Source organism: Paramisgurnus dabryanus, chromosome 18, assembly GCF_030506205.2.
Source record: "Paramisgurnus dabryanus chromosome 18, PD_genome_1.1, whole genome shotgun sequence".
NCBI classification, from domain to species: Eukaryota; Metazoa; Chordata; class Actinopteri; order Cypriniformes; family Cobitidae; genus Paramisgurnus; species Paramisgurnus dabryanus.
In genome coordinates, this window is record NC_133354.1 from 25039005 (window position 1) to 25061334 (window position 22330).

The 22330-nt window shown below is 39.3% G+C and overlaps 1 protein-coding gene across 1 annotated transcript; it reads left to right on the plus strand.

The window, feature by feature from the left end:
• Nucleotides 1–2804: 2804 nt before the first annotated feature.
• LOC135776625 (multidrug and toxin extrusion protein 1-like) lies at nucleotides 2805–20517 on the plus strand. The gene is made up of 17 exons (XM_065287462.2): nucleotides 2805–3163; nucleotides 5067–5168; nucleotides 5752–5820; nucleotides 6101–6249; nucleotides 7632–7674; nucleotides 8039–8083; nucleotides 8275–8372; nucleotides 11412–11509; nucleotides 12211–12324; nucleotides 12893–12960; nucleotides 13511–13619; nucleotides 13730–13805; nucleotides 13931–14000; nucleotides 15677–15809; nucleotides 17011–17105; nucleotides 17198–17371; nucleotides 19618–20517. Exons 1-17 carry the CDS (start codon nucleotides 2990–2992, stop codon nucleotides 19930–19932), a joined length of 1932 nt encoding a protein of 643 aa, XP_065143534.1. The 5' UTR covers nucleotides 2805–2989; the 3' UTR covers nucleotides 19933–20517.
• Nucleotides 20518–22330: the final 1813 nt, after the last annotated feature.

Sequence of the window (22330 nt, forward strand, 5' to 3'; positions counted from 1 at the left end):
TGGCTCGGTCGCTTTAAGTCCTAGGCATTCACCCTTGGCGTCCCTTATCCTACCTGAGAGGGCCTTTCAAATGAGCCAACCCTGACGCTCTAACCCTTTCCCCGGCTGAGATACAGCGGTCATTCCCCTGATTTTCCCACAACTGTAGCTTGGATGCCTTTGGGTCGCTTATACCCGAGGGGACTTAAGGTGCCCGAGCTACAGACGTGGAAAAAATCTGGGAAAGGACCACCGTATCTCGGCCGGGGAAAGGGCTAGAGACTCGTGGGTGGCTTGTTGTAAAGGCCCTCTTGGGTAGGATAAGGGACCTGAAGGGCGAACGCCCTGGACTTAAGGTACCTGAGCTAAGGCCAAGGAAAAATCCGGGAAGGGTTGACCATATCTCGGCCCGAGAAAGGGCTAGAGACTCGTGAGTGGGCTCGTCGGATAAAGATTTTTTTGCTTCTTTGAAACCGACAACACATTAAGCCAGCAAAGAGTTGGATGGATATCTGGCCTGAGTTTCAGACACCAGGAAGTCTCTGCTCACATTCCCTGCTATTTGCAGCCTCTCTATCAAGACTAAGACCTTGTTCACGCTGTCAGTCCAAATCTGATTTTGTTGCATGTCTGACTGGACAGACTCACTGTCCACATTGTGTATCACAACTGTTAAGATCCGATCTGTGCGTCCTGTAGGGTTTTGCCATTTTCTGGATTATCTGCACTGTTTCTATGGCAATGACGTCACACTGGCACAACAATCGTGTTTACATTTTACGTGACGCAACAGCATGACGTAACCGAAAAGCTACAAAAATACGATCAGAGCGGTCAGACTTAAATGTATTTCTGGAAATGTGATTTGAAAAGTATTTCAAACCACCTCTGGATATAGCTTGAAACAGAAAAGAAAAAAAACAGATTTCATGTGGTTTTTAGCCGTTCACACGTTCTAAATGTGATTGGGTTCCAATCGAATATGCACCAAAATCAGATTTGGACTGACAGTGTGAACAAGAACTAATACAACTCTTTCTGCACTGGCTGTCTGTGAGATGCTTGATTCTCAATTTTGAAAATCAGCTTCTGCTTTAGTTAAATTCGAGTAGCATGTTGCATACTGAAATTAGGTCGTTTTATATTTTGATAATGAAATACAATTAAATACAAACAGTTGTAAAGCAGGATAAAAACCTGTATGTGGTGCATTCACTTCATGTTTTTAGAGATTAAAAGGTTAAACAAGAATCTCTAGTTTAAATTTTTCCTGTTACTTTTACTTTTTTAATACTCAAGTACAATTTTAATGTGGTACTTTTTACTTTTACTCAAGTATAATTCTGGCCAGATACTTTTACTTTTAATTGAGTAAAATTTACACTCAGTACTTGTACTTTCACTTGAGTAACATTTTTGAGTACTTTTTACACCTCTGCCCAACAGTATACTAAACATTTACTTAAGACATAACAGATTATATCTGTGTGAAATCTTGTAAAAAAACTGTAATTCTCTGTATGTATATATCGGGGTCGCACACTCGCGCCTCTGTGTGTGCCCAAACTTTGGATCTGTCAGTGAGCGCGAGGAAGATCGTTTTCAAGTCTTGTAACTCTTTAAACATTAAATCAGGTCATGAACTTTATCTCTCTTTATTACTATTTTAACATCTTAACATTTTCTAACATGTTATAAAATCCAAAATGCAGATGTGCTAGTGCACAACTTTGCCTATTAGGGTAAGCATTTACCTACTGTATCAGAAAATGTAAAAACAAAAATTATTTTAGATGTTAAATGGCCATTTAGAGTGTAGGGAAAAGATTCAAAAATTTGTGTGCAAAGACATTTTCACATATCCACGATGAATAATAAGGATTCACGTCATCTGAATAATTTATACACCATGTACAGTGAGACAGATTGCAGAAAGACGGTGCTTACATGCACTAGCTCTATAAGTGTCATTTTTACTATTCCCTCCCATTTACTCCTCAGCGTTTCTTATTGCATGTCTGATAAGACCTGCAAGTCTTGTGCTTGAAGACTAAAGGTTACTCCTGTTTGGTGCAATTCAGCATGTTAAAATACTGTAACATGCATAAATCACATACTGTATCTCTAAAATTAAGATTTAAGTTAAAATCTGTAAATGCTGTTCAAATAAAGTTTAAAAACACAGTATATGCTTATTTTAAACATTTGAACATGCAATGACTTTATTGGATGATTTTGTTAAGCTAGTTTATTGGATGATCAAGGTTGGTTGTGCAAGACCTTTGGAGTTGACTGAGGTTAAGCATTACTGTGTAACCACCACATGGGCACGTTATTGACCAAAGGTTGTGTGAGCGCTGTGCCAACCATTGTATGACAACTGGCAGTGGAGATGTTTGGCAAGCATCTAGAGAGTATGTGCCAGCCTACTACCACTGTTTAGGTGATATGCTTCATACACATTTCCTTGAATACTGTCCCTTTAAAATAGGACTACAAGTATTAGCATGTTTCCAAAGTGGCAAAATCAGAAACAAAATGGTTAATGTTGTACTGTACGTCACAGCCCTGTGAGTTTACCAGTTAAGGGTCCTCATCAGAGGTCATTACTGGGACCCCCAAAGCTAAATAAACTTTTGCTGTTTTTTATTCACAAAGGAGCAATAATATGTTATTTACACAGACATTCCTGATAAGATTACTGCTGTGTTTAAGAAGTACGAAAGGCTAACCCGCCCCTTTCAACTCCCCCCGGTGTTGTTGTGCTCCATACAGGGAATTATAAAGAGCTTGTATGTGACCTGCCTCTCTCTCTGGCTCACTCTGTGACTAAAAGCACCAGGTTACTTCATAAGTGTCCCAGCCTTGATTTCGTTTCTTCTGCCTTCATGGACTGATAACAACGTTTTGGAAATCACGCTGAGAGCAAGCTCTACTTCTTAAATTGCTCTCTTTCAATTTCTTTCTCTTTTTCATCCACTTCTCTCATTTTTATTCATTCAGCGGTTGAATGGCCAAGGCTGAGCGGATGCCTGAGGCTTGTGCCCCCCTGGCAGGCAATGAAAAAGTCACCGAGGTAACAGCATCTAGTGCTAAACTGTTTGGCTGCAGCTGTCTGCATCGCTGGCTTCCCCTGGCCTACAGAGAAGAGCTCTACCATGTCCTGCGCCTCACAGGGCCTCTGGTGAGTTTTTTGTCTATGCTGACATTCAGTTATGGACCCTAACAACACTGTGACTGAAATTCATAATGCTGGGACTTTAGTGGGGTTTTACTAGTAGAGACAGAATCCTTTGAATTATGTGAGTGATGAGGTTTGGTTTTGACACATGTCTTATGTCTGTATCTCATTACGTGGATGATGTGGTATTAATGAATACTACTACAATATAATCTAATGACTGATATGATGAATTTGATATGATGGCTAGTTTATTAACTTATTATCGTTCATAGTTGTTATCTAATGCTTATGACATGTCACTCCTATACAGTATGTTATACAAATTCTTTACTAATCTTCCTGTTCCGAGATTTGTATATTGTTTGGGTGTATTTGCATCTAATCAGTGAAAACAGTGGCTAACACTTTATTTTACAGTGCATTTGTTACGTATGTTATAACAATGTTATAGTATAGTAAAGTAATAACAGTAAATTACATTATTATATGCAACTCTAAACCATACCCTAACCCTATAGTATATTAATGTTGTTAATTAGTATTACTCAATACTTAAATATACAGTATAAATATAATTATACTGTAATACCTTAAAATGAACGGTAACCAAACAGTAAAATAAAGATATCATTCCGATACTAAGTGGTAACAGTTGTCTACTGTAAAACTGAAGTGTAAAAACTGTATAATAAATGTCCTTTATATGTATACATCTCTCTTTAGCAATCAATGGTAACACTTTACTTAAAAGGGTGTTCTACGACATGTCTTCTTCATAATCATGACATGACACGCATCATGAACATGAAGGAGATTTTATGCACGTTTATGACATCTGTCATTAATAAAATAACCCGTTCCTCTTGAGGTTTACTTCAACTTTTTTGGATGTAAATGTTTATCGAATCATGATAACTATATGCTGTTGGAAAGGTCTAAGCCTCTAGAATACAGATATCATCAGTGTTTTATTAAAATAAATGATGTTGGGAGAGTAAGTGATTCATTCATGATAAGAGTGTCCCTCAAAACATTGATAATCCTGCTAACTGTCACTGTTCCGCCAGCGGGATGCCTACAATTCCTTCAGTGTTTTTCATATACATTATTATCTGATTATGACAAACTATATATCATTTGAAAGCTCTAAGAGAGTATGTTTCATATTTATCACCATTTTAGGAAAATTATGACATAGTGAGAGTCAGTTTCTAAAATGTCATGGGGCACAGGGGGCCCAATTTGTTATTACATATTTGGAACACTAATACCCTGTTTGAAACCCCAAAAAAACCCTGTCAAACTATATATCTTTGGAAAGCTCTAGGAGTGTAGTTTTCTAATATCATCACCATTTTGGGAATAAAATGATGTAGTGAGAGTCAGTTTGTAAAAGGTCACAGGCCCACAGGTATGAACAATTAGTTATTACATATTTAGAACAGCAAAACCCTACTCTAAACCTAAAAAATCTTGATAAATTATATATCACTGGAAAGCTCTCAGAAGGGTAATGTCATATTTACCTTGTATGTACCTTGAATATGCACCCTTTAGGACCAAATGTGTACTTTTTAAAAGGGCACAATAAAAAAAAACATAATTTAATGTTTTTAATGGTTGGTTTTGTTCATATTTCACTCCACCATTGAAACCACCAAGCAAATGTTTATTTAATGGTTGGCTTTGTCCATATTTCTCCCCACCATTGAAACAACCCAGCATAGGTTTATTAAATAGTTGGGCTTTTTGATTTTCACCCCACAGTTGAAACAACCCCGCATAGGTTTATTTACTGTAATGGTTGGGTTTGTCCAAATTTAACCCAATCATTAAAACAACCCATCATGTAGGGCCTAGAAATGCAACACATAATTGACATCTTTGTTTTTATGTTTTACAGCTCATCTCAAGGATCCTAAATTTCCTTCTGCCATTTGTCATCACAATATTCTGTGGTCATCTAGGAAATGCTGAACTGGCTGGATATGCATTGGCCTCTGCGGTAAAGCCTTCATCGTCTCTCTATTTTCTTTATATAACTTTAAATTGTGCTGTCCAGAGATACACTCTTAAAGGGTTCACAGCAATGCCATAGAAGAACAATTTTTGGTTCCCCAAAGAACCATTCAGTTAAAATAAGAATACTTTATTTTACAGATTTCATAGCAAAAATGCTTTAGACTAGAGATGCACCGATACAAAATGTTTGTATGTATACCGATATTCAAATTCTTATAATGACATCTATCGATACCAATAAATAACGGATGTCCAATAATGGGCAAAACGCTTTTATATGATCATACTGATTATTGGCCAATATTTTGGTGCATCCCTAGTGTAGACTATCTTTGTCACTTATCAGTCTAGCTTAACAGTTCTATAACCTTTATTGGTTTTTGCTCAGCTCTAAAAACAATGCTCTGGGAAAACATGTTATCTTGTCGAATCTATGACACCAAGACTATATCCTGTTCTGAGAAGTCCACTTGAAGCTGACGAAAGCCAGTGTCTGTCTCTCCAAGAAGGAATCTGTGACAGTTAAAAGGGCTTTTGTGAGGCTAAACATAATTTCTCTTTCTCAGACTGTTAATGTGACCACGATAGCCACAGGGTGTGGACTTGCCCTCACCTGCGACACACTTGTCTCTCAGGTATTCACTCATCAACTAGTTTCATTAAAAGATTGTTAATATGTTTTAACCGGTCATGTATGTTGGCTTGCTTGCCAATATGTTAAATAAATAACCCACAATTTTTGCATTTACACTGTACACTGTACCATGGTACCATTTCCATTATGTAACATTATTGGCATTGCGGTATTTCTTAGCATAGTTACTCAAGAATGTGGAGATAAAAATGGTGGTGTTTAACACAACATTTAATTTATTTAATTGAAACATTAAGTTGATGTATTTGATCCTTTTTTAGACCTTCGGCAGTAAGAATCTTAAGCGTGTAGGGGAGATACTTCAGAGGAGTATAATCATCTTATTACTCTTCTGTCTGCCGTGTTGGGCCATCCTCATCAATGCTGAGTCAATACTACTCACGCTGAAGCAGGAACCAGAGGTGGCCAGGTCAGACTCTTCCAGAATATCCACAATATTACAATGTGAAAATGTGCATTACAATAACTTTATAACCAGAAGGGCCAATATGCACCTTAAGGGGTTTGTTTACATTGGGAATGGCTGACTTCCTGTTAAAACATTCCATAACAGTTATAGATGTTTTTAAAAAAAATGTTCATGCATTTAATTGGCAGTATTTTTGGCAAAAATAGCGTAAAACAAGCACGACATCCAACTATAATAGAAAAATATTTTTAAAAACATGCTTCTGTTCTCTGAGGAAAATAATTTAAGTCAAATTACCAGAGGAGTTTTCTTCTGATCAGTTTGAAATTTATGAATAAAATATAAGCTCAGTCTTCATTTTCCGCTTCACTAGTTCAATTAATTTCCATGTTTTGTTTTTTTTATCAAATAGACAAGTTCTTTCATGGATGAGATAAATAAGGATTGGCTTATAACATGATTTGCATCATGCACCTGTTTCTTTAGAGGATGTTTTTGGATTTCCTATTCACTGGGTGAAGTTAGACCAGATAAAGTTTAATTAAACACGATAGTTTATTGCTACCATCCAATGGTGTTCTATATGAGGGAAACCTGATTCTGACATATACTAAATCCTGACTTAAAGGCATATTGACCCAAAAATGAAAATTCTGTCATCATTTATTCACTTTCATGTTGTTACAAACCTGTATTAATGTCTTTGATCTGATGAACACAAAGGAAGATATTTTGAGGAATGATTGTAACCAAACTAATTAGAGGCCCCATTGACTTCCATAGTATTCTTTTATCCTACTATGGTTGTCATTTGGGTTTCTGGTTCGTTTCTCAAAATATCTTCTTTTGTGTTCACATCTTCACATCAAAAGTTAATGTTGGGGCATTTACAGTGGCTCAGTGGGTAGCACTGTTACCTCACACCAAAGACATCTCCGGTTTAATCACCAGCTAGGTGAGGTGACCTCTCTGTGTGGAGTTTGCATGTTCTCCTTGTGTTAGTGTGGGTTTACTCCGGGTACTCCAGTTTCCTCCCACAGGCCAAAAACATTCAATTTCTGTGAATTGGAGATCCAAATTCTTCCTCCACCAACCTATGTATGGATCAACTTGTGGATGGATTAACTGTTTCTTGCCATGAATATACTGTAGCCATAGATGTTAAAATGAATAAATAAAAAAGAATAAATAAAAAAAAGAAAGAAGAAAGAAAAGTAAAAGTTGCATTGAAATACACTTAAAGTCTACATGTGGCTTCCGGTGACTATAACAAAAAACTTTTTTCTTTTGTTACCATTTTAAACCTACTGTAAACAATCCTTTGAGTATCACACTATTGTAAGATTGTTATTGGTAAGGCTCTATTCTTACTGATTTTTCAGGATTGCACAGCTGTATGTTGTGGCTTACCTCCCTGCTGTTCCTGTAAGTATAACAACACGTTTATCTAAAACATTCAATGCTAGTGCTTTCATCTCTGCATTTGCCTTGTTTTTGAAGAGTGTGAGTTCAAAAGTTTCCTGGTGTTTTCTCCAAATTGCGCTTCTCATTTTTCACTACAATAAATTTTTTATTTAGTAGGACAAACAGCATGTTTTTCGAACATTTTATTGCTATTTTTGCAATTGTATACTATTTATTATCCTTTACATATTTGACCCATCTATACAACCCAGCATTTTTTAGAGTCTATACAGTTAACAAATTTGTATATTTTTATATTGATGTTCCATTAAAAATTACATTTTTACCATTTTTTTACAGTGTTGTCTCTCCTTCAATTTCCTAGGCCACGTTTCTGCACTATCTGCAAGTGTCTTATCTGCAAAATCAGGTACAACCTTTATGTCTGGTCTTCCTATATAGGTCAGTGGTAGAGCATTGCGTTTGCAGCGCAAAAGATCATGGGTTAGAACCCAGGGAACACAAGTACTGATAAAAAAAATGTAAAGCTTGTAATTCACTGTAAGTCGCTTGCTGTAAGAGCAAAAAAGTTGTTAAACTGAGTGCAATGTCATGTTTCAGGGGATCATCCTGCCCCAGATGTACACAGCGGTTGTTGCCAACATTTTAAATGTGGCGACAAACTACGTCCTGCTTCATTTACTGAACCTGGGAGTGATGTATGTATGCAAGTCTGTTTAACATGTATTTATCTTATAGATGATAATAAAATTTGTTGTATTGCTGTTACGCGTGATGGCAGGCAAGACAAGGTGTGGATCCACGAGCAGTATTAAGGTTTTAATATAAATACAAAAGGTAACAAAAACTGATAAAACACAGGCAAGGCATTAGCAGGGACACGAATGAAAACACAGCAGTAACACTAAACATTGACTGACAAACAGGTAATGAACAAGCAGAGTATTTATACAAAACAAAAACCAATGACAAGGCAGAGACAATGAATCACTATGACAATAGACAAGAGGTAATGAGTAAGTTCAATGAATGTCCATGATAACAAACAAGGGAGCGGAGCTATCGATGAACAGGAGAAAAATCAGGCAGACAAAGACACAGGGCAGGCACAGACAGGACTCATGACATAACCCCTTCCCCTAAGGAGTGGCTTCCAGACACTCCTCAGGAAGTCCAGGAGGGTGGTGGAGCGGAGGCGGAACCGGGAGACGGACGGTGGGCCAGGACTATGTGGTGGCCAAGGACCAGGCAGCCAGGGCGGAGCCAGCAAGGCAGGCAGCCAGGGCAGTGCCAGCAGGGCAAGCAGCCAGGGCAGTGCCGGCAGGTCAGGCAGCCAGGGCAGTGCTGACAGGGCAGATACCAGGATCCAGGGTGGATCCGGAAACCATGGTGGTGCTGGTGGTTTCAGGAACCCGGGAGGAACTGGAGACCAGGGTGGTACCACAGGTGGAACCAGAGATCAGGGCAGGACTGGACACCAAGGGTGGTACCGCAGGAAGAACCAGAGACCAGGGCGGAACTGGAACCCATGGTGGTGCTGGTGGCAACAGGAGCCTAGGCAAAGGGAGAGAGCAGAAAGAGCAGGTTAGTTGTGGCAGAGAGTTCAGGGAGCTCAGGAGTGGCCATCTTGGACCAGACAAAGAGTTCAGGAAGCTCAGGGACGGCCATCTTGGGCCAGACAGCGAGTTCAGGGGGCTAGGGGATGGCCATCTTGGACCATGCAGAGAGTTCAGGGAGCTTGGGACGGCCATCTTGGGCAAGACAGAAAGACTTTAAGAGTCATGCACAGCCATTTTGACAAGGGGAGAGTCTATGGCGCTTGTTGGCTGACCTACAGGACACAGGAAACTCAGGAGTAACCATCTCTGCTTTTCAGGAAACTCAGGGAACTGAGAAACAGGCCTTATGGTCAGGACAGGAAATTCAGAAAACTTAGGCTCAGCTAACTTGGTCGAGACAGGAAGCTCATGGGACCTGAATTCAGACTCTTCAGCCAAAACAGAGAGTTTGGACCTTTCATCCGTGACAGGAAGTGCATGAGACTCGAGTTCATGGGCTTGAGAGACATCTTGCTGAATAGAAAAGCAGAAAGCAGACCACACACACCACAGAGCCATGGTAAATACAGGCAACACAGAAGTCAAAGGACATACCTCCGATGCCATAGGGACCATAGAGCTGGACACAACGGGACTTGAGAACCCAGCCACTCGTACAGACAACATCTGGGCATCCGTCAGACTAGACATCAACCGCTGGGTCCTGGCATTAACTGGAGAGGCTGGTGTGGCGGCCATCTTGTGAAGTGGCTCAGGTGTAGCAGCCATCTTGTGAAGTGGCTCGGGGGTGGCAGCCATCTTGTGAAGTGGCTTGGGTGTGGCAGCCATCTTGTGAAGTGTCAAGGGCATGGCGGAAGCCATTTTGGAAAGTGGAAGGGCATGGCGTTAACTATCTTGTGAACAGGCTCAGGTGAAGCAGCAGCCATCTTGTAAACTGGTAAAGTCATGGCAATGGCCCTCTGGGGAATAGGATCAGTCATGGCAATGGCTCTCTGGGGAATAGGTGCAGGTATGGCGCCAGCCATCTTGAAAACAGGTGCATAGATTGCGGTAGTCATTTTAGGAACTGATACAGATATGGTGGCCTTCTTAGAGAAAGGTGTTCTTCTGATTGCCATCCCGGAAAAAAAGATATGGTGGCAGCCATCTTGAAAACAGAAATAGGCTTGGTGGGGCCATCTTGGAATGTGGTTTAGGGGTGGTGCACACCTCCGTAACTGACCTGGCTCTCTGGCCAGCGGAGCCTGGTGCATACAGATGAACACGAGGGAAATCAGACAGACTAAGACACGGCAGACACAGACAAGACTCATGACAATTGCCAAGCCATACTGTTATTCCAATCACTTTCAAGTGCCTCGGTGTCTTTACAACTGTATATTCATGCACTGTAATAATAGGGACAGGTCACACAAAACACATTTATGGCAGTGGGTGGCACCTTTTTGGAATTGTTTTCTATGGGCAATGAGCATTTTGCGCACTGTTTCTGCAATTCCCCATGTTTTTGCTGCCTGCCACACAACGCATTTTATGGTACATTCACACATCAGCTTTCACTCTTCTCATTTACATTGAATGGGGGATGTCATGCGTTGCCAAAGTGAATTGTTGATCCATCTGTGTCACATCACTGCCATTGCAGGAGTTGAACAGAAGTTAAAAACTTCTTAACTTCTCACACGCCAAAGTAGGCGTGAGCCAATCTGATTGCTATTGCTGAAAATAACCTAGTGCAGATGCTAGAAAATAACATTCATTGAAGACAGAGGATCATTCCGCCTCGAACAACGCCAGTGATATGATGCAGACGGATGCAGAATTCAGTTTGGCAACCCATAACATCACCCATTCAAAGTAAATGAGAAGCGTTATCACTGAAGGCCTGTTTGTACCATAGAAGGAGTGCACTGAGCGGCTGAGCGGAAGTTAAAAAAAGTCAACTCTGAGCGGAAAAGTGCCCAACATCATTCACGTTTTTGCTCACACTTTAAAATTTTATTGACAGGATTGACTTTTGCTCTTTTCTAAAGTCAATCATATAAAGGCACTGCTGTCCGCCTCGCGTTTTCAAGCGCTTAAAATGGTTTGGTGTGATCGGCCGCTAAGGCTGTAATGGCCAGAAGAGGCGAGAAATAAGTGTCTTTAGTACATACAGGTATGTGTTTGTCCCACCAGGGGCTCTGCTGCAGCCAACAGCATCTCACAGATTTCCATCTGCCTCCTGCTGTTTGCCTACATACGCTGGAAAAAGCTACATGTCAAGACATGGGATGGTAAGAGAATATAGAGAGCCACACAGACATACTGTAGACCAGGGGTCTCCAACCTTTTTGTGAGCAAGGGCTACCCCAATGGAGCGCTGGAGAGCTACTTTTTAATAGTCTACTCCAAACTTTTTTGTTTTACTTTTACGTTCAATGAAGGCTCTATACCTTCGGCTTTAGGGAGCTGACTTGTTGCCTCGCAACCTCACGAGGCAATGACTTCGTTCACAAGCGTAGAATTGTGGTACAAGAGGATAAGGGTTTTTCAAGAGACAGGAAGTAAACCAAACATTGGATTTTGAGCTGCCTTGATGCCTTCATTTGATGCCAGTACTTTAGGGCTTTCGGACACAGCCACAGACTCTGTGAGGGCAACCCATGTTGGAGACCACTGCTGTAGACACTTATGTTTAATAATAATGGATGAAGTAATTCATATATTCAACAAATTATTATTATTATATTGTAACCCCAATAGACACTTACTAACATTTCATGTTAATGTTTGATTTATCAATGTCATTCAAGCTAATTTATTTTCTAAGTGACGAGAAGTTATTCTTGCAGATATGGATTGCGGCTTTTTGCATTGTTCAGATTGTTTTATCAAACAATAATAACAAGATATATGGGAACTGTAGTGTGTACACATGGGGTTGCAGTGGTTTGTCAGTGTTCAGTAATGTGTTTGTCTTTGTCTACCCCTACAGGTTGGTCTACTGCAGCACTACAGGAGTGGGGCTCTTACATGAAACTGGCCATACCCAGCACTCTCATGCTGTGTTTTGAATGGTGGATCTGGGAGATTGGAGGTTTCCTTGCAGGTGTGTAAGCGCTGTAAGCTTGGGATATGCATTGATCAATATACTTGCCTTTAGTTATAAATTAATTTAAGGTTTTCCTTTTGATCTTTAACCTTAAGTTTAAAGTGAATCTGCAATTATGTAATCCCTTAAATTCTTGACAGTCAGTGTTTTGTTAATCATTACTTTGCTTGAGCACCACTGAAGATTGCCAAGGTCATGAAGGTTTTATAGCCACAGGTTTTGTGACACAAAAGACTGTGTACATGTACAATCTTCCATTATTTCTTGAATTCAACTCAAGTTTTATACACAACAATATCAAAAATGCCAACATTGTGTTGTATTTTCAGAGTTTATTTAAAGATCTGATTTAAATGTATTACTATGGTTTTCTTCTATCTTCTATCTTTATTTCTTGTTTATTTTGTAACTGAATATATACTATTTAAAATATGAATGTTGTCCCTGTTCATGTTTGTACTTTATACTTATTTTATATTCTTATTTATTTATCATCTGCAATTAAAACTCACACATACTGTATGTAAATGACATCTTAGCCCCACCCTTTTCTGATGATTGGCAGGTATGCTGGGAGAGGTGGATCTTGCCGCCCAGCATGTGTTACTGGAGTTGGGTACCATTACTTACATGGTAAGACAGTGTTTTAAGCAAAAAAGTGCTGTTTTCATGGGTGTACCTTTACATTCAAATGAGCTACAGCTCCTCACTCCCTTATCAACAGACAGTGAGTTCTTTTAGTTGTGTCTGTTCCAGTGAATACAGTCTGAGACAATAGTTTCTTTCGCCACATTAATGCTACAACACTAACAAACACATTTAGAAAAGCTTTTGGGTCAGTCTGTGGCCGTGGGCAGGGCTATGTTTGTGTGATGCACACTAACAAGAGATTTCAAACAGCATATCTAATGAGACTGCTTTGGTTAAATGGGAATTAAAAAAGAAGGAGAGGATGTTTTTTATTTTTATCAACACTATCACACATTTACTGTATGCCCAAACACCTCGTAAAAGTAGATTTTGCATAATATGTGCCCTTTAATAAAATTCGACAAATGACAGCTATGACTTTGACATAATTCTGAGTTTCTTAGGAAAGCAAAAAAAGTATTTTATTAACAAGTTGTTTATTTGAAGTGTTTGTGTAAATGACTGTGTGTCTCAATAAGCATGTTGTGTTTAGTTCCCATTGGGTGTGCAGGCAGCTGCATGCGTTCGTGTAGGTAACGCACTGGGGGCCGGAGACACTTACAGGGCCCTGATCACCAGTAAAGTGACTCTTATGATCTCTGGTCAGTAACACCAAAATATACACAACTGCTCATAAAATACAGCTTTATGGTTTACTGCTGTATTGAAGGGTGTATCATTTTTTTTATTGTGTACTTTTATTGTATTGCAGGAATTTTAGCTGTTTTACAGGGAATCGTGCTGGGTTCTGCAAAGTCTGTGGTGGGCTACATCTTCACCTCTGATGAGTATGTTACTGCTGTCATAACATACATTAACAAACATTTTAGGATTGTGTCAAACAATTAAAAACAAAGACACATATGGCCCATTGCAATGCTGTTTACAATATTTGATTTGACTATTTTAACAGGAGTATAGTGGAGATTGTCTCATTAAATCTCACCCTCTATGTTTTCCTGCAGTTTTTTGATGCTCTTGTGGTAAGTCAGTAATAAAAGCCAGTGTTTTGCTCAAAAACACAGCTGTCACTGGGGTGGTACCTTTTCAAAAAGTACACCTTTGCACTTTACTAAAGAATGCATATATTAGTACCTTAGAAGTACATAATTGTTTCATACCTAAATGGTACATTATAAACCATTTTAAAGGGTAAACTGTCCCAGTGATATAATACATACAATACAGTTTTATTTACATGATATATCTTCATAAAGTTATAAACTTAATATAATAGTTTTTCACATATATGATCTATGTGTTCTGAGATAATGTCACAATAACACTTTATGGGCCCTATCTTGCACCCAGCGCAATTGACTTTGTCAGTGACGCATGTATCATTCGTATTTTGCACCGGCGCACAGCGGGTTTTTCCCTCCACAGACGCACGTCGGCAAACTAGGGAATGAACTTGCGCTCCCTGGGCGGTTCAGCACAAAAAAAGAGACGTGTTCCGGCGCAAACCATCCCTGATGCTATTTTGCAGTTTCAAAAAACAATTGCGCCACTGACCAGAAAAAAAAGTTTAAAGTTAGTGGCGCGTTGCGCGTGGTTCATTATGATATTTTAAGGGCGCATGCTTGACCATAATGTATAGCGTGCACAACGCACACACACTTTGCTTATCTAATCTACACAGATGCAACAGTTATTTTTGCAAATCATAAATTGTTACACTAAAAATATTAACACATGAGATAAGGGGAATCATAGTGGTGAGCATTGTGGTGATAGTTTTTATTTATTGTGTGGCTGCGTTAAAAAATTCTAATGCAAATAACGATTAAAATATTTTCATAAGTTTGTTGTGTGGCTGTATTACGTTTATTTTATGTAAATAATAATTAAAATGTTTTCATAAGAAACCTTAATGTATATGAACTTGATTTGTAAGAGTTCTTTGGGGTTGGACCTTGCTTGCGTTTCTTGGGTCCGATTTCAAAGCCCCCAAACCCTTTCAGCGGTGAGGGTGGACGCAGCGATGTCCTCTGCTGGTGTCAGGTCCTGAGGCAGATCCACCTCCCTGTTACACGGCGTGCCCGATTTATGCTGGCAAGCTTGGGATTCCCCCGTCTCCTGACATCATTGTAGCGCTTGGCGCAACGATGGGGATGCCAGCTGATGAGACTGTGGCTATTTCCTCTCACGCCTGTTTAACCTACGCTGATTTGGGCGGGTTTCTCCTATCCCCATACAAAACAACTTCTCTGCCTTTGACTGCTCTTACAAGAACGTCGGTCTCCTCGGCTGTGAACCGCTCCTGGCGTACGCCTGGTAAATCCGTCATAATAATAGCAACCCGCCATGGAACTTGCGCCCTTGAGTTTAAAGGGAATGTTGGATAGCGTTCTGATTGGTTTATTTGACGTTACGCCCAAACCACACCTATGAATAATGAACCTACTTCAGACCAACCCCTTATTGATTTGCGCCCGGCGCAAGAGTTATTTCTCACGCCGGGAAAATAGCAACAGCGCCCAAGATCCGCCCACAAACTCACTTGCGTGTTGCGCTTCGCACTTGCGTTTCAGATCGTTAAAATAGGGCCCTATAAGTTAAAATGCTTGACATTTCTCCTTTATAAAGTCATAAAACCTGATTTTAAAATCTCTAAGGTTCATCTCTGTATACCTGTATGATGTGTGTTGTGTTTTAGTGTGTGTGTTCAGGTATTCTTCTGGGTGCTGGGAAACAGAAGATAGCGGCATTGGCAAACTTGATCGGTTACTATTGCATTGGGTTACCAGTGGGAATATCACTGATGTTTTTGGCTGAGCTCAGGATACTTGGTACAGCTCTCTCACCTCAATAAAGTTAACTACCAAATAAAGATTAAGAATAAAGATTTGTGGCATGACAATAATGTAATAGCTATAGGTTTTATATTTGCGGATTGTAAAACAATCAATGTGACACTTTTTGGAAGTTGTTTGTTCACACTGCAGCACAACTTATCCATTCATTTTTCTAGTGGATACATTTTTGGGTGGATTGGAAATTAGTGGTGGAATGTATTTTTGTAATACATAACTATATTATCAGTGGTTTATACAGTATAGACCTTACATAATGAACTCTATTGCTTACCTTAAAATGAGCCGTTTTTATCTACAAATACCGCAGGTCTCCTTACATGAACTGAGCCGTTGGTTGCAATTAGCCTTAGGACTGGGTTGGGGTCTTTTCCAACTATTATTTTCCTTGTTTGAGGGATGTTATGGTTGTTGTTGGGGTAGGATTTGAGTAAAGACTATGGGCCCTATTTTAACTAATGGTCTAAACACACAGTCTAAAAGGGTGTGTCTGAATCCACTTTTGCTAATTTAAAGATGGGCAAAATTGGGTTTTCCTATTGTCGTAATGAGTAATGGGTGTTTTTTGGGCATAATGTGCATTAAACCAATGAGAGTCTCATCTCCGATCCCCTTTAAAAGCTTCCCCTTGTGCAATGCCGATTCCCTATTTAGATGGCAGAATCTGTAAACTGAAAAACTAAGTGGAGAAGGAAACAACCAGTTAAAGTTTGATGTTAAAACTTGCGTTGTTTTTATTTGAATTAAATTGTTATTTTTTTGTGCTGTCCATGTGCGTAATAAGCAAACACGCATTTAGGTGCATATTACTAATGCACTCTTTAAATAACAAAACCAATTTTTTAGTTGCCCTTAAAATAGCAACGCACCAACAATGCACCTGAACACACCTCGTTTCAAGCCAGCACGCCCGTGGATGCACAAATGGCTGCAAATGGACATGAAAATGATGTCTGCACCAGGCTAAAAACTAGAAAAAAAAACACTTTCATTGCATATTGTGCTGCATTGCGTCAGGTGTATTATAGGGCTTTATGTTTTAATTCAACAACACATCTTACCATCACCTCAACCCTAAATTTGAATGAATACAGATTCAGACCATCAGTTAAACAGCACCTAGATAGCTATAGCACCATCACTAAAACACACTTTGTTATTATTTGTATTCATTCAGGTTTGGGGATTGGCCTCTTGATCTCTGTCTTTATTCAGAACTGTTTCTTTACTACTCTCATCTTCAAGCTGAACTGGAAGAAAGTGACAGAGCAGGTAGGAAGACACAAGTCACATGTGCACTGTTTTTATGAAATTGAGTACAAAGTGTTTGATAACATAACGTGTTGACTGATTAACTTTTGTAGGCCCAGAAACGCGCAGGAAAAAATACAAAGGTGGTGTGTGTGCGAAAGAAGCCATCAATCGGGCAGTCGGTGGTTGATACTGTGGTGTCTGATGGGCAGGGCGATGAGCAAACATCTGACACTGGAGCTTCTGCATGTATTCCTGAACCCTGGGCTGACATAACTGGAAACAAAGTAATTAAACCTAATTCCATTTATTATCTTTTATATATACACAAATAAGCTATAACATTAAGACCATAGAGCACCCCCTGCCTATAGAGCAATAAGTGCACCTGGGAACCAAATGATGGCAATGGTGCAGTATACTGTATGTAGCACCCAAGGATCTGCTTTCGGTCAGTAGAGTGTTTCGTGTCAGAAGGGGTGAAGCTGTCGATGTATCAGATTTTGATAGAGGACAAATTGTAATGCCCCTGTGTTGTGGATCGTCAATGTCAGAAATGACACGCCTTGTGGATTGTTGTGCCATTGTAGTTAGTATGGTGGTGCATGGATGGCTAAATGACGGATCAGTGTTCAGTTGTGTATCATCTGAACCTCATTCATTCCAGAGGGGATTAGACACCGTTGTCCATTATTCATTTAGTATGTGCCTGCATAGCCAAGGACCCAGATGGGTCCCTATGCTATCTGCTCGTCATTGGCAGCAAAGGCTGTGACTTAAGATTCCTGGTGATGTCCATTATTACCAACAGGATAATGCGACATGCTACACTGCCAAATCATCTAGGAGTAATGGTGGATTTCTGTTAATCCCTTGGCCTCCAAATTACCTAACATGAACCAAATTGAACTACTGGTTTGACTTGGAAAAATGGGTTTGTGCTCACCACCACCCAACAATATATGGGAACTGGAGGACCTGCTGTTTAAATGATGGTACCAGATACCCCAAGAAACCTATTGCCGCCTTGTCAAATCAATGCCTTGCCACATAGCTGCTGTTTTGCAGGCTAATGGAGGCCTTACAGAATGTAAAGTCATAATGTAATGGCTCTGTGTTGCAAGACCAGGTAAAATCCTCAATGATATGAACATCCAAGAATTTGAAACTGCTTACGGCTTCCACCTTGGTCTCATGAATGCATGAGTGCTAAACCTTCCTCCTCCTTAGATCAACAATCATCTCCTTAGTTTTTTAAGGGAGAGGCATTTAGGGAGAGATTGTTATTCTGACACTATGACACGAAGTTAGACGCTTCTCTCCTATAGGCTGACTCATCAATTCCCTTAATCCAATGACTGTTGTATCATCACCAAATTTGATAGGCTACACAGTCGTGAATAAAAAGTGGGTATGGGGCCTAGTACACATCCCTGCGGAGTTCCTGTATTTATGATTATGGTTTTGAATGTGTGATTCCCAAAACAGATGCCGGTCTGCCAGTCAGAAAGTCCTGAATCCAGCTGCAGAGAATGGGTAAACCAAAGGTGTAAAGCTTGTTGGTGCGCTTTGATGGGGTCACTGGGTTGAATACTGAGCTATAATCTTTAAATAGCATTCAAACATAGCAGTCCTTGTTCTCCAAGTTGTGTGAGAGCAGTGTGTATTGTGATGTCGATAGCACCTATTCAGTCTGTATGGAAACTACAGAGGGTCCAAGGTGTCTGGTATGAATGTCTGGATGTACTGCATAATGATTCTCTCAAAGCACTACAGGTACACCACACAAGGGAGAGTTATACACTCACATAAAAGATTATTTTATGTGGAACACCTGATAAATTTCTCATTTATGCAATTATCAAATCAACTGATTATTGGAGTAAACAGAATGAGAACATGGATCCATCATGCCTTGTTACCACTGTGCAGGCTGATGGTGGTGGTGTAATGGTGTGGGGGATTTTTTCTTGGCACACTTTAGGCCCCTTAGTGCCAATTGAGCATTGTTTAAATGCCACGGCCTACCTGAGCATTGTTTCTGCCCATGTCCATCCCTTTATGACCACCATGTACCCATCCTCTGATGGCTACTTCCAGCAGGATAATGCACCATGTCACAAAGCTCGGATCATTTCAAATTGGTTTCTTGAACATGACAATGAGCTCACTGTACTAAAATGGCCCCCACAGTCACCAGATCTCATCCCAATAGAGCATCTTTGTGATGTGGTGGAAGGGGAGCTTCTTGCCCTGGATGTGCATCCCACAAATCTCCATCAACTGCAAGATGCTATCCTATCAATATGGGCCAACATTTCTAAAGAATGCTTTCAGCACCCTGTTGAATCAATGCCACTTATTCAGGCAGTTTTGAATGCGAAAGGGGGTCAAACACGGTATGAGTAATAATCCTTTAGGTGAGTGTATTATAGAGAATTTTCAGATTTTGGTTAAGTATTCCTTTAAATCCAAATTGAATCCCTGTGCTTGATAACCTATTCAATATTTCAATTATGTGTTGCTCCATTAGGCCCAGCTATCAAGTAACAGCTCTGAAGCAGCCGTCTATGTGAAAGTAAGCACACAAGAGCAGGATAAAGCTATAAGTGAAGGACAAGGAATGGCAAGTGAAAACGGAGAAGCTAAACATAAAGTCCTGCTCTCTATGAACCAGCTGGTGTTGAGAAGAGGACTGGCTTTGCTTACTTCTGTCCTGATTCTGATAATAGGAGTAACTGTCCACATTGCCTGTCCTCTTCCAGAGCCTTACCTTCAAACTCACAGCAATCTAACAATGGATTGGACGAATTTTTCCTCTCCCAACACTACAGTAAGCTCACTGTAACTGCACTGTTGGTGGACTTTACCAAGACCCCAAAAAGATCAACAAAAGTGGAACCACAGTGCTTCAATAATGCTTCTTATTCATCCAATGAGGAAATCAGTTTGAAGTGAATCAGTCGGCACCATCAAACAATATTTGTCATTGTTATTTAAAAGAAAATTTTATATGCACTTCGCAATTACTGCCAGATACAAGTCTGGTTTATAGACTAATAGACTAGCAGCTATTTATGGAGTGAGGAGAGCATTTATCTGAATGTAGCTTTTGTTGGGACACACTCCAATTAAATAATGCACTTTAAGGTTTAGGGTTAATTTTTAAGGTTAATGATTGATTAAGGTGCTGAAGTCAGACTAGACTTTCTGTTCCACTGACATCCATTATAAAACCATGCAAATGCAGACTGGAAACACAAAAAATTGCATTTCAGCATGTTTCAAAGCTCAAGTTTGGTGACCAATACATGATGATACTGAAAATAAAAGTATTTCACAATCCCATTTTGTACAGTAACAACAAAAGCAACAATAACCATGCATGAACGTCAAAATCCATAATGTGTGAATAAAAACTTTTTCATATACAGTTACTGGACAGTAATTGTTGCATAGAAGTTTTGCATGCTGAGTGTGGATGCTGCATGGGCGTCAGAACCATTTTATGTGGGTGGGACAAGACCCACCCATTATTTCATGCTAATGATACTGGACCCACTTACCTTTTCTCTAATTTTAGCACATATGTTCACTTGTCAGAGTGCCATAAGTGAAATCCACTTGAGGAATGCCATAATAAATTAAACTCTGTTTCGTGTTTCAGCTACAGCCTTGATTTCCACATTGTTAGTTTCTTAAATCCATTCCACTTGGCGCATTTAGAGTCCATATAAATTAAACTCCATTTCATGTTTTCACTTTGTTCACCTGCTGCACAGCACACAGCAACTATTAGGCCATACAAGCAAGTGTTTTATTTAAAGGTACCAGAATACAAGAAAATGGCATGGACCCACCCACATCTTTTTTTTTTGCTATGTACGCCCATAGACCGCAACATTAGTTAACAGATTTTACATTTCCCCAGGGGCAGGGGCGGACGGACTAAAAAGGGCATAAAATAATTATTACGTCAAATAACAATCAAATGTATTTATTTCTTTTCTGTTTTTTATTCTTTCTTTCCTTAGCGTTCTATAAAAAAATATTGTAACAAATGCATAACACATCAAAGTAAAATAGGGAAGTTTTGTATACAATTTGTAAGTACAGTAGTGTTTGATATTAGTTATCATATATGTACACTACAAATACCTGTCATTAACACTAACTTGCCTGTAAATACTAAATACCTATATTGTACATTTATTTGTAAGTACAGTAGTGTTTTTCGTTAGTTACAGTATACCTACACTATAAGTATGTATCTGTTATTACACAGTACTTATCTAGAGTTACATAATAACTACCAAGTGTGTACCACTGGTAAGTACAGTAATGATACCAATTAATTACCATGTAGATACCTAAAAGTAAGTACCACACATTTGTTGGTAAGTTAAACTTATTCACCATATATTTACAACGTAAGTACACGTACTGTAAAATAAACTGCTACCAAAAAATGTATTAGGTGGTTAATGCACTACTAGTACATTTTTTTTTTTGTATATATATCGTTATACATGTTGATGTATATAAACCTTTGAGATATATTTTAGCCATTTAATCTCCGCCTTGGTTACGGTTAAGTAATTTTTTATACTTGAATGTAAAAAAAATCACAAAATATTGTCATTTAATGCAATAATTTGAGGATACCATTGCACCACTCCAGACTCTCTAAGGCTCACATATAGTATACTTATGATGGAATATTAACAATTAACTTGAAGATAATGAGCAAAGCATTACAAAGGCTTACAAGTGTAGGGAAAATATTGGAGAAGTTGTGTGCAAGACATTTTCACACATCCACGATGAATAATAAGGATTCATGTCATCTGCAGACTTTATACACCATGTACAGTGAGACAGACTGCAGAAAGACGGTGCTTACGTGCACTAGTACTGTAAGTGTCATTTTTACTATTCCCTCCCATTTATTCCTCAGCATTTCTTATTGCATATCTGATAAGACCTGCAAGTCTTGTGCTTAAAGACTAAAGGTTACTCCTGTTTGATGCAATTCAAGAAGGGCACAAATACTGTAATATGCTTTAATCACATACTGTTTCTCCAAAATTAAGATTTAAGTTAAAGTCTGCGAATGCTGTTCAAATAAAGTTAAAACACACTGTATATATTTATTTTAACATGTAATGCCTTTATTAGTTGATTTTGTTAAGCTAGTTTATTGGATGATCAAGGTTGGTCGTGCAAGACCTTTGGAATTGACTGAG

Bases quoted from the DNA above. Each gene is read 5' to 3' on its own strand.
- LOC135776625 (XM_065287462.2), top strand. From the start codon at position 2,990: ATGGCCAAGGCTGAGCGGATGCCTGAGGCTTGTGCCCCCCTGGCAGGC. The intron at 12,961-13,510 runs GTAAGACAGTGT...TGTTGTGTTTAG, and splicing joins TGGGTACCATTACTTACATG to TTCCCATTGGGTGTGCAGGC. The intron at 13,620-13,729 runs GTCAGTAACACC...ATTGTATTGCAG, and splicing joins AGTGACTCTTATGATCTCTG to GAATTTTAGCTGTTTTACAG.